This window comes from Hemitrygon akajei, chromosome 5 (genome assembly GCF_048418815.1).
Source record: "Hemitrygon akajei chromosome 5, sHemAka1.3, whole genome shotgun sequence".
NCBI classification, from domain to species: domain Eukaryota; kingdom Metazoa; phylum Chordata; class Chondrichthyes; order Myliobatiformes; family Dasyatidae; genus Hemitrygon; species Hemitrygon akajei.
Window position 1 is genome coordinate 140830420 of NC_133128.1, and position 12936 is coordinate 140843355.

Consider the following 12936-nt stretch of genomic DNA (forward strand, 5'->3'; position numbering starts at 1 on the left):
TTCCAGTCACTTATCTTTTTATTATTTAAGACTCGAGGCCTTTAAACTTTTTTATATACACAGGATACAGTTAATTCACAAAACTTTATTCTTGCACGCACAGAAAATGTACAGCTGTGTCCCACCCATTAGAAAGGGGGAGAAAAGATGATCTGAGTTTAGTGTCAGCAAGCACAAAAACCAATTACTTCCCTCCTTCAAACCTCAGCCCAGTTAATGAGCCCCTGAACCATGAGCAGACAGCAGATCTATTTTCTCATCTGAGGAGCTGACAATGGATGGATAAAATCAATGTTTTTAATGTCTAGCAGGGATCGAGATGCAAAAATTAGTAGGTTCAGAGTTCACTGTCTTAGCCTGGTGTCAAGGGGAAGGGGACAGGGATCTTTATACAGTTCAATCTGACAACCACACCATTCTTTTCAAAATAAATGTCCTGGAGGCTTTTCCTGTTAAATCAGATACCATTAGTTTGCACTATATATGTGGCTTCTGTGGAGCCTTTTATAGTAATTACTCAAAAAAATTAGCTCTGCCTCTACCATCCTGGTAGTTGCATGATACAATGAAAAAGGAGCTGCTGATTTAATTAGCATCATCAATCAATCCTTAAAATCCCTCTCAATTCCTCTACTCAGAATAAAAATGTGATTTTCCCAACCACCCATCTATCAGGAGGGATTATATCTTTTCTCTTAAGCGAAAGGCAAAGATATAATTTGAAGGGAAGTGCTATATTCATTCCAGGTATAGGGTGGCTGCCTAAGCAGCTCCCTATCCCCTCTGCAGTGCGTGAGGTAATTTGTGAGCCAGCTGGGGCATTCTACTGCAAAGGGCCTCACCAGCAAGGTTGGGATAGTTACCACAGTCTGGTTGCCCTGCTCTCCCCACTGTGACCAAGCAAAACACTGGGAGCCGATGTGAAATAGTCCCATCTATAAGCTATCAGGAGAACAGGAAAGTTTAAAGAGGCAAGTCTTGGTGCGTGTGAGTTTCAATACAGAAATTTAAGAGAGGTCAACTAATTGTAGTTGATAGATGATTGGCAATTAACAGTAGCCAAAGGAAAGTAGCCTGGGCCAAAGAGCTGAAGCAGATAGGAGTTTTCGGTGTGATGATGCTGAGGTGCATGGAGTGAGAGCAGAAACTTTAAAAACGCAAATCTTAATATCTGGTGAGTGTAAGGTTAAGTGGCCTTTTTGAGCAGAAATTGAGACACTGGGGAGTTGATGCCTCTGCTCAAGAGACTTTAGCGGAGGGGCACAGGTGAGGTTTTATTTTTGCTACTCATCCTCATTACTTGGTCCATGAAGGGAGGATAGCAGTTAGGGCAGTGTATGCTCTTCCTGCAAGATGCAGGAAGTCCACCCAAAGGCAGTTCCTAACAGACTGAGTCAAGGAACTTGAGTTGGAGGATGAGAACCTCATAGATGAGACTTCTACTGAGGTGGTCACACCCAAGGTACTGACTTCAGATAGATGGGTGATTACGAGGAAAAATAAGGGGAGTAGGCATGGCCATTCCCCTCACTAACTGGTATACCACATGTGGAGCAGTAGCCATGTTGCTGGCACTGCATTGAGGCCCAGTGTTGAGAAGGGTAGTTGGGATATTGTGATAGGGACTCAGAACAGGTAAGATTATGTGGTCACAGAGGAAATGCTAGGATTGTGTGTTGCTTCCCACACAAGAGATTGGCAAGAGAGTGGGTGGTGGGACTCTGAGTAGGAGCAAGTCATAGGAGAAAGCACTAATCAGCAAGAGTAAGTTTAGTAATCAGGATAGGCAGGGAAATGAATATTCAGTTCAATTGTATTTATTTTACTGCATGAAGTTTAACAAGACCGGCAAACTCAGCATGGATTGGCTCTGAGGACTGGAATATTATGGCTGTAACAGAATCATGACTGAGAGAAGGGCACGACTGGAATACAGATGTTAAAGGCATGAGAGGTATAGGTACAGGTATGCAAGAAGAGGCTGCAGCCTTTCCGATTAACAGTGAGACATATGGGTAGAACTTACAAACAAGAAAGGTCACTCTAGTGAGGCTGTATTGTAGACATACCCCCCCCCCCACCCCAATAGTCAGCAGGAACTTGAGGAGCAGGTGTGTAAATAAACTTCTCATATTTGTAAGAATAACAGGGTTGTATTGGTTACATGAGTGGGGGATTTTGGGATTTTGATTTCCTCGTTATTGACTGTGCCACCCAGAGTATTAAGGGCCTGGATGGGATGAAATTTGTGAAATGTATCCAGGAAAATTTCCTGAGCCAATAAAGGGTCCAACTTGGAAGAGTGCAATAATGGGCCTCCTCTAAAGGAATGAGGCGGTCAGAGAATATACTTTATTTATTTTGTGATAGTGCTGAATGGGCCCTTCCAGCCATACTGCCCAGCAACCCCCAATTGAAACCTAGCCTAATCACGGGACAATTTACAACAACCAATTAACCTACTTCTTTGGATTGTGGGAGTAAACCAGAGTGCTCGGAGAAAACCCACGCATTCCATGGGGAAGCCGTACAAACTCCTTACAGAAGATGCCGGGATTTAACTATGAACTCTCATGCCCTAAGCTGTAATAGTGTTGCTCTAATTGCTACGGTGGCGCCTAATGACCACACAAGGTAATTCTATTAGTTTTAAAATAGCAGTGGAAAAGGATAGGACAGATCCACAGTTTAAGCTCTTAAACTACAGCAGGCTAATTCTGGGGGAATCTAGATAGGATCCAGCAGAGTCTGACTGGGTAATAAGTGGGAGGCTTTTAAGAGTGTGAGAGCAAATGCCGACAGAAACATGCTCCTGTTAGGGTGAAGAGTAAACATGGCAAGTTTAGGGAACTTTGACTGATGAGAGATATTGAGGCTTTGGTCAAAGAAAAGAATCATATATTGTGCTTAAGAGGTCAGGAATGAGCAAATCCCTTGATGACTAAAAAAAAATTAAGAATACACATAGGGAAATCAGAAGGACAAAGTGTTTGTTTATGAGATGGATTTGTCTGGTAAGGTTAAGAAAATCAGAAGTAATTCTAAAGCTGTATTAAAAATGTGACTATAGATAGAGTTGGTCCCCTTTGAGATCAGTAGAGCTGTTTAGGTCTTAAGCCACAGGAGATGAGTGGGACTTTGAACAAATAATTCTCTCTTGAGTTTACTGAGGAGAAAACCATGGTTGCTCAAGAGATAAGGGAAACAAGAGTTGTTTTGGAGATCATTTGCAAGATCTGCTTCTGTATTCTTGCAAGCCACATGGTTGTAGTAGAAATTTGTTTTAAGTGTTGTCAGATAAACATTATATACCACTTAACCATTGTAACATTTTATTAAGTGACTGCAACCACTGAGCTCAGACATGGCTCACTGGATAACCTCGGAGACAGTTTAGCACAAAGGCACATGCATTGGAAAGCCCCAAGTTCTGTAGTGATAGCTTCTCAACACCTCTGAGTCACAGAGGCTCCAACTCCTAATTTGTCCCTTAGGCCAAAGTTTGAGTTCCTTATGGTATTTAACGGAGGATCAACAATCCAGTTTAAAAATCTCAGGGATTGTTGTAAAACTGACATCACTGATCTCAAGATTAGAAATCTCCACACTATCAACTATAAATAAGATCTCAGTCACACATTTAACAGGCAGCAAAAAACAAGGGAGCAGTATGTCTGTTGTGAAGAATGAATCAGAGAGTGGCATCGAATTAGTTAACCTAGTACATAAATGGTCCTTTAAGAACATCAAAAATAGCAGTCTATTTGGTCCCTCATGCCTGCTCCAACATACACCAAGATCATGGCAAATCTTCTACCTCAGCACATTTTCCTGCATTAACTTAAATCCCTTGATTCCTTTAACATTTGCCTTGACTGAGTTTCACAGTCTTCTTCCAAAGATTTACAACCCTCTAGGTGGAATAAAACATTTTTTCACCTCTATCCTAAATGGTTGACATCTTGCTTTGTATTTGTGACCTTTAGTTCTAGACACTTCTGCCAGGGGAAACCAACTGCACATTAATCCAGTTGTTTATGAGTATTAATATATTTATATCATTTCTGATTCACATGAGTACAAGCCCATTCAGCTGAATACTTCCTCACAAGTCACCCCTGCAGCCTGAAAAATCAATCTGGCAAATCTTCATTGCACTCTATATATCCTTCATAGATCAGATCGGTACACAACAAATAGTCTCACCTAAACTCTAAATTGGAGAGAGTGGTCGTTTACATGCAGAACATAGTCAATAAAGACTAACATACCTTTTGCCTTCCTAATTGCATTTACTGTACCTACATGTTAACTTCCCGTGTTTCATGTACAAGGACACACAGGTTCCTCTGAAAACATCTTTCAATCTTTTACCATATATCATCTGCTTTCATATTTTCTATTAAAGGGTGAGTTTTCAAAGCAACCAAGTCACATAATATAGAAAAATCAGCAGCAAACCCCAGCTGTTCAAAAGAGGAGGAAAGAAAAATCAGGAAAACAAGTTTGGTGGGGGGGGGGGGGGGGTGAAGGGGGAAAGAATCCAAAGGCCCACTCAAAATTAGTGCTATAAGGGAAACCTCAAATCAGTTAATAATGTGCAGGTTCCTTTTATATTATTGCCTTGGAATATGTGTAAAATTTGGCGATGCTTTTATGGGAAAACTTGGCAGTGAATAAAAAGCATTTGGCAGTGCAATGAAGGGGGCATCTAGCAGTATTGCATGTTGGTGGGCCTTGGAACAGTGAAAAATCCCTACACTTCCGTGCCAGAGTAGGCGGGCACACATTCCGAACCCACCCACAAGAAGAAATGAAAAAGTTCTGCTTGAAGAGGAGGATAATGTGAAGAATTAAAGCAAGCTCCAGGACAGGGACTATAGCATGCAGTCTATTCAAACATTACAGACACAGATTCTTTTATATCAAGCTCTAGTCAGTATTCTTTACACAGCATCTTAGCCAACCCAAGAGAGGACTTCAATCTTACAAAATGATGCATAAAACCAATGAGGATATTTACACATTATTACTGCATAATAAGCAAAGAAACCAAAGGGTCGACCGATACATTAAGCACCAGTACTACAAGGCCAGTGATTCCCATTCACAATCTAAAGCACTGGGCTTTTCAAAAGTACCACATCCTCAGGCAGTTGTTTCATTTCTTTAAAGATTTTTATGTCCTAAACAGAGGCTCAGGTATAAATTCTAATATAGATTCATGACAAAATTATATTTGCTATTAATTATTGTGTGCTATTGAGAGATGTACATGTGAATGCCCTTACTGCCTGAAACTCGTGCCACTTTTAAAAAATGATTCAAGTAAAATGGAGCTCATCACCTAAAAAAAAGTAGCATAAAACTTACATCTATTTTGAAGTAACGGTCATATCGCAAGGTTCAGATGAAGAACTAATTTCAGTTCATGAGATTTCTTGTTGCTCGAAGATTAACTCTCTTACCTTAAGGTGCTTTTCCCATATTCACACCAAACCTATTTGCAGATTCTTTTCCAAAGTTTGACCAATTTTGCCAAAATCTGAGTAAGCATTCCCGAATTGAGCCATGAATACTGATTATGAGCTTGAGTTGTATTTGGTTTAAACTCAGAAGTTAATGATTCAAGGGAAGGCGATGCAGTTAAAGCCAATAGCTCTTTGTGACAATTTTAGAGAAACTACACTTTTTGGACTATGAAGTCACTAGCTAATCTCAAGATCCATGCTTTAGAGTGAATGTGTACATGCTGAAGATTGTCAACACAGTACATTGGTGAATTAGAATAAAAACCTCCAACTCTGGTTTGACATTATCCTTGGAATTATATCCATTATTCCCAACCTCTCTGCACCATCATTAAATGCCACTGACCAATCTTCTACCAATATTGCCCTGTCTATGCTAATTGGAAGTGAACTTCCTTATTGTTTACTAACAGGATTAACAAAATGGAGCTCGATGACCTTTAATATTTCATAAAGATGGAATAAAAATGAATTTTGTTTAACATTTATGTTATTTTCTTGGATCACAGCAATGGCTGGATTTCCTAGAAACCACAATAGTTCTGAAAGGCAATGTTGGCAACAAACAAGTAACTCTACTGTCCACCCAACAGCTGTACGGATTGTCACACAAACTCCAGAAATTTCAGCAATCCCATTTGAAAGCAGTAATAAACAGAACCATTTATGAAACCTGACTCAAGATCACCAATTAGTTGTCATACAAGATACTGAAACTCAAATGGATAATAGTTGGTCTCTAGATCATATTCATTCATTCATTAAAGAGGACTTTTGCTTATACCCATTTACTTCTACCAACTTGAGTTCTACTTCCAACAGTCTGGCAAGTTTCCACCAGGTTCAGATACCTGTTGGTCTCATTCTTCATGTCCGAGTCCAGATCACACAGTCCTACTGAATTCATTGAGGCACAACTTCTTCTACTTCAGCAGTGTAAATGTGAGATGAAAATGGATCAAATCTCAATGCAGTAACCAAAATGCATATTCAATTAACAGAGTGAAGTCCTTCACATCCTAGCAACCTGGTCAAATTTTTATCATCTTCCTCAACTCTCTTCCCAATCCCCCCCACCCACTATTTCCCCAGTTCATGTTTGGGATATCTGAAATTTGCATTTTGCAACTTCATCTCTCAAGCGTTCATTGATAAATCTCCATAAATTCTATTTAATCTGTGATCAACTGGGATCAAGAATATTGTTCAACAAATTAAGGAAAAAGTTGAAGAAATCACAAAAAGGATATTAGTCTTGCTACTTCTAACCTTGTTTAACATACTTGACACAACTGGAGAAATTATTAATCTTAGTTTATAATACTGTGTTATGCTTGCAGTCCAACCCATTCTCCAGAAATTTCTATGCAACCCAATACACATTAGTATTGTATTCTATCATTAAACACTTGTAGAACATTTAATTATGTACCATAGTTTATGCAGTAATAAATCTGTTCCCATCAATAATACCTCAGTGCTTTCTAGGGATATACCAGTCCTTAACAACACTATAAACAACTATCATAGAGTGACAAATCTGTACTCACGTAATCCTACCCACGATGCTCTCTCCAGGCATGCCCCAACCCCTCCCATTTACAAGGGAACAACCCCTGGAAGGTACAGCTGTTTCTCAGTTACAGATGACAACAAAGTATACTCGCCAGGCTTCAAGGAAATGTTAGTTCCCATGCTTCCAGGTGAACAAAGCACTCATATACGAGCCATCTGCCATCATATCCTATAAGGCTGCTGTGTAAATTAGTACTATAATATAACCACTTCCAACTGATGCCCATATTGAGCCTTGAGGAATAACTACTTTCAGAATCTTTAAAAAATGAGATAGAAAATAGCTTAATTCAGAATCTGGCAGCACCACAGATGCAGTTTGTTTGGACCTGGCAAGGTACTTGCCCTGTAGTATTGGTGGTATCGGTCAACCCTTTAACACCAGGAATGCCTGCATTGCACATTTGAGAAAGCCAAAGAATTGAGAGAGAGGGTGAGAGCCATAGAAAGAGCAAGAGAATATGCACGTGTGAGTATGGGAGTGAGAGAGTGAGAGAGAGAGAGTGAGAGAGTGAGAGAGTGAGAGAGAGTGAGAGAGTGAGAGTGAGAGAGTGAGAGAGTGAGAGAGAGAGAGTGAGAGAGAGAGAGAGAGAGAGAGAGAGAGAGAGAGAGAGAGAGAGAGAGAGAATATGTGTTTGTGCAAGGTGTGTGTGTGTGTGTGTATGTGTGTGTGTGTGTGTGTGTGTGTATGTGTGGTTGTATGCACGCGTGCACAGAGCTCATTTCATAAGTCACTAGATCTTACATTGGAATCAGAGCTTCCCAAGAGACAATGTCACTTTGCTCCGTCCTGGTTCAATAAATGTATATTGCGTATTGTTTACTTGAATCCTTCATTTTCAGCTTGTGCATGTCCGAGCATTACAGGAAGCCACAGAGTGTGACAGTACACCAGCAGGAGGGTGGCAGCTGCCAGGGGAGGGTGGAGGAGCTGCCTTCAGCACCTCATTCTGCATAGTGCATGATGGATTCCACATAATTGCCAGGGAACAGACCAGTCACACCGTTCATCACTCCTTCATACCAGCCATCGTCATTTTTCTTCAGCACATATATGATAGCGCCTTCTTGGAAAGACAATTCATCTTCTTTGTCTTTTGAATAGTCATAGATAGCAACAACTGTAAATAAAGAACAGCAAACATTAACTATGGCACAGGGTCCCAAGCACGCTTTTTTTTAAGCATGTTACACCAGACAGTTAGTCATTCTTGTCTGGCATGTGGTGTCAGGATTGGTCTCCTTTCGGATTAACCGGGTCACCATATGAACATTTCTGACTTGACCCGTGTTTTTTTTTTACGAGGCTGAGTGGCTAGCTCGACGCTCAACCTGGCACGGATAGAAAGCGTGCTCCGGGGTGGCCTGACTTGGATTTGAACTCGGGAGCCTTCGCTGATGCCACTGCTCTACCAGCTGGCCCCAGGCATGCTAAACCACAGTAAGATAAATTGATCTCTGTGGAAACCCTTGTTTTCTCCTGAATATTCCACATAAACAACCATGGGGCAATAGCGTAATGCAACAAGCCTCCACTTACTGAACATTGACACTGGAACAGCAGGTGCCATTTGCCACTTTCAATTGGTAAACCTAATCTGCTGGATTACAGACTGTTTTTTTACAGAGCACCTGGTGCCAGCAATAACTAGAGATACACTTCACATGCTCTTGATCTTTTCAATGATTTCAAGTTCCCTGGCCCTGTTCAGCTTATTTTCACTATGGATGTCAAGTCCCTATACATCTCCATCCCCCACCAGGAAAGCCTCAAGGCTCTTCATCTTTTTCTGGACACCAGACCCAACCAGTTCCCCTCCACCACTACTTCTTCCGTTTGGCAGAACTGGTCCTCACACACTATAATTTCTCCTTCGGCTCCTCCCATTTCCTTCAAACAAAAAGTGTAGCCATGGGCACTTGCATGGGCCCCAGCTAGGCCTGCCCGTTTGTCAGTGACATGGAACAGTCTATGTTTCAAGCCTACACTGGTATCACTCCTCAACTTTTCTTACGCTACATTGATGACTCTGTTAACGCTACTTCCTGCACTCATGCAGAGCTCATTGACTTTATTAACTTTGCCTCCAACTTCCACCCTGCTCTCAAATTTACCGGATCTATTTCTGACACCTCCCTCCCTTTTCGATCTCTCTGTCTCTATCTCTGGAGACAGCTTTTATAAATCCACTGACACTCACAGCTACCTGGACTATACCCCATCCTGCCCTATTACTTGTAAAAATGCCATCCCCCTTCTCTCAATTCCTCCATCTCCACTGCATCTGCTCTTAGGATGAGGCTTTTCATTCCAGAACTAAGATGTCCTCCTTCTTCAAAGAAAGGGCTTCCAATGGGATCCCACCGCCAAGCACATTCCTGCCCTGCCCACTTTCTGCAGGGAACGCTCCCCATGTAATTCCCTTGTACATTCGTCTCTCTCCACTGATCTCCTTGCTGGCACTTATCCTTGCAAGCGGAACAAGTGCTACACCTGCCCCTACACCTCCTCCCTCACTACCATTCATGGCCCCAGTCTTTCCAGGTAAGGCGACACCTCACCTGTGAGTCTGTTGGGGTCCTCTACTGTATCCAGTGTTTCCGGTGTGGCCTCCTGTACATCAGTGAGACCCAATGTAGATTGGGAGACCACTTCGACGACCACCTGAGCTGTTCACAAGAAAGAGTGGGATCTCCCAGTGACTACCCATTTTAATTTTACTTCCCATTCCAACGTATCAGTTCATGGTACGTATCACGTCCCTCTGGTGCTCCTCCCCCTTCCCCTTCTACCATGGCCTTCTGTCCTCTCCTAAGATTCCCCATTCTCCGGCTCTTTATCTCTTTCACCTAACAACATCTCAGCTCTTTACTTCATCCCCCCCTCTCTCCTGGTTTCACCTATCACCTACTATGTTGTATTTCTTCCTCCCCTCCCTCCACCCATCCTTTTTTCCCAGTCCTGATGAAGGCTCTCAGCCCAAAACATCGATTGTTTGCTCTTTTCCATAGACGCTGCCTGGCGTGCTGAGTCCCTCCAGCACCTTGTGTGTGTTGATTGGATTTCCAACATCTGCAGATTTTCTCCTTTTTGTGATTGAATAACTAGAGATGTCACCTGTACTTGGTGACTAAACTTTGGTGAGGGACAGTAACTTGGGATAACAGAAACGGATATCAACAATACTAATGTGGTAACTGCAATCAACCCAAGTGAGATCATAGACGCACTCATTTTATGGAATATGGCTTGCATTGTCTGCTAATTACAAGGCATTTACCTGACAACTGAATTGAGAGAACAGATTGTTTTAATTACTGCAGCTCATGGCGTCAAAGGCCCTTTTAACTGTTTTAAATGTCTGCAATAATGAGAAACAACTAAAAGTTCAAGTGGGCATAAATATATAAAAACAACAAGAAATTTATTCTAAACCTTGTCAAAATGATAGAAATTAAATACAAAACAAATGAGTAAAATGGGAAAAAATTACTTTTCCAGCTTAGGCTGGTAAACCTAGTGAAATGAATGAGGCTGCATACAACAACCATGTGTAGTGTAAAGGCTAACTGTGAAGTGCTTCTGGTCCTAGCAATCGTTAACAGGCAGATGGACAGAAGCAAGAACACTCAGTGAACAGAAGAATACAGACCATCTGCTGGTGAATGGGATTAGTTACATGGGCAGTGCAGATGTGGTGGCCAGGAGCCTTTTCCTATGTTTTATTATACAACTTGGCTCCATGTTGAGTCTAGAATTGGGAGTTAAAGTTTTATATACTGGCAATTCACCTCTGGCAGGTTTCTGACTTCCACATTGCATTGGGCAAACCAGGAAGTCATGACCACACCGATTCTGCAGTGCAGTTAGCTGGCAGTTCTCCATTAAAGAGTTGGACAGCTATCAGCATACTCTGGTTCATGTGAGTGAATTCATTCAATTAGGCCTCTGTACTCTCACTGTATTTAGCTGGAGGTCTTTGCAGCATCTTCACATGAACCTAGAGCACCATCATTAGCATGCTTTTCAACAGTGGAGGCATCCTTTCTGATCTTCAGCAAATATACACAAGTATGCAGTTGTTTTCTAGCAGGGGTCATTAAGTTGTGATCATGTGTTATATCCTCCTGAATTTCCATCACATTAAGAGCAGACACTACTGATAAATGTGAAACTAGCAGTGAGACTGGTAACGATGACAAATGTAAACACAATACAATCAAAAAAGATTACTGGCACAAAAATATGCACAAAGCTGCATTTACCTTTCTCCAAATAATTTTTGGGTGCCCAAGGTGGATCTTCCTCTGCATATGGGTCACTGTACTCTACCACTGCCGTCTCTTCCTCCTCATAATCCTCTGGTGGTGGGGGAGGTGGGGGTGATTCATCAAATACTACATCATCTGTTGGTGGAGGAGGAGGAGGGGTGGAGCCATCTGAAACTATAACAGTGGTATCAAGTTAAGAGAAAGCTTACGTTTATATGGTATTTCTATGATCCCAGTATTCTTCAAATTAGAACCAAATTGTGTAATGACAGAATGATAGCTAATTTGTGCACATCAAATTCAAACAGCAGTAAGTTAAGTGACAAAATAATCTATTCTAACTGTTGATTGTAAATAAGTATCATTCCATGGCACTGAGCAGAACTCCCCTTACGTATAAACCAATTCCAGGAAGTTCACTGGAGGAGATGGGAAACACACAACAGTGCAAGTGTTAACAATGTACTCATTCTACAGAAATTAACTGAAATTTGGCAATGGAGGTTTACATTCAAAAACAACACATTAAGGAAAAGTGCTTATTAAAAATAATCCAGTTCATGTCCATATGCTTTTGCCCATGTTCTACAGCCGCTTCAGGGACAGATTATTAACTGAATTTAGAAGAGTAACATTACTAGAGCTTACTCTCTTATCCAAGAGCTGAATGATTCTGGGTATGGTGTGCAAGAAAAATCACACAATTTTCAAATGAGAAAAAGTTTAGTTTGCTTTTCCCTAAAAACTATAATTTTTAAACACTACATCTATTTGCACATGCATGCTGAATTGGAGGAGGAATTTATACATGCTTCAGCCCCAGTGCCCTCTTCAATATACCTAGTAGCTGCACAACTTTAACAAGTACTTCAATCTTTGTGCATTCCACTAAGCAGGTTCTCCCAGTAACCCAGATACGCTGGGTGAATGCACACTGTGGAGCAGTTAATCGGAGTATGGGGGAATAAAAATGCAACTTGTGTAAGGTCAGTGTAAATAGGTCTCCCTCCTAGTACTTATCATTGCAAGCAGAACAAGTGCCATACCTGCCCCTACATTTCCTCCCTCACTACTATTCAGGGCCTCAAACAGTCCTTCCAAGTGAGGTGATACTTCACCCAAGAGTCTGTTAGGATCATTTACCATATCCAGTGCTTCCGCTGTGGCCACCTGAATATTGGTGAGACCTGACATAGATTGCGAAACCGCTTCACTGAGCACCTACACTCTGTCCACCAGAAAAAGCGAAAAAAAGCCACCCACTTCAATCCTACTTCCTATTCCCATTCCGACATGACAGTGCATATTCCCCTGTACTGCCGTGAGGAGGCCACACTCAGATTGGAGCAGCAACACCTTATATTCCATCTGGGTTGCCTCCAACCTGATGGCATGAACATTGATTTCTCGTACTTCGGGTAATTGCCCCTGTTCACCATTCCCATTTCCCTCTCTTACCTCATCTCCTTACCCAAGGGAGGAATGCCTCTCTCTGGTGCTCCTCCTCCTTCCCTTCTGCCTTCTACTATCAGATTCCCCCTTCTCCAGCCCTTTTATC

General features: G+C 41.6%; 1 protein-coding gene across 13 annotated transcripts in view; it reads right to left on the reverse strand.

Annotated features, from left to right (window-relative positions):
• abi2a (abl-interactor 2a) overlaps positions 1-12936 on the reverse strand; it is a 163290-nt gene continuing 150354 nt past the window's right edge. For all 13 annotated transcript variants that reach the window (XM_073046692.1, XM_073046695.1, XM_073046696.1 and 10 more), the window contains 2 exons: positions 11373-11552; positions 1-8227 (listed from right to left, as the gene is read on the reverse strand). In XM_073046692.1, coding sequence (XP_072902793.1) covers positions 8052-8227; positions 11373-11552 — 356 coding nt within the window. In that variant the 3' untranslated portion in view covers positions 1-8051. The remainder of the gene's footprint in view (positions 8228-11372; positions 11553-12936) is intronic.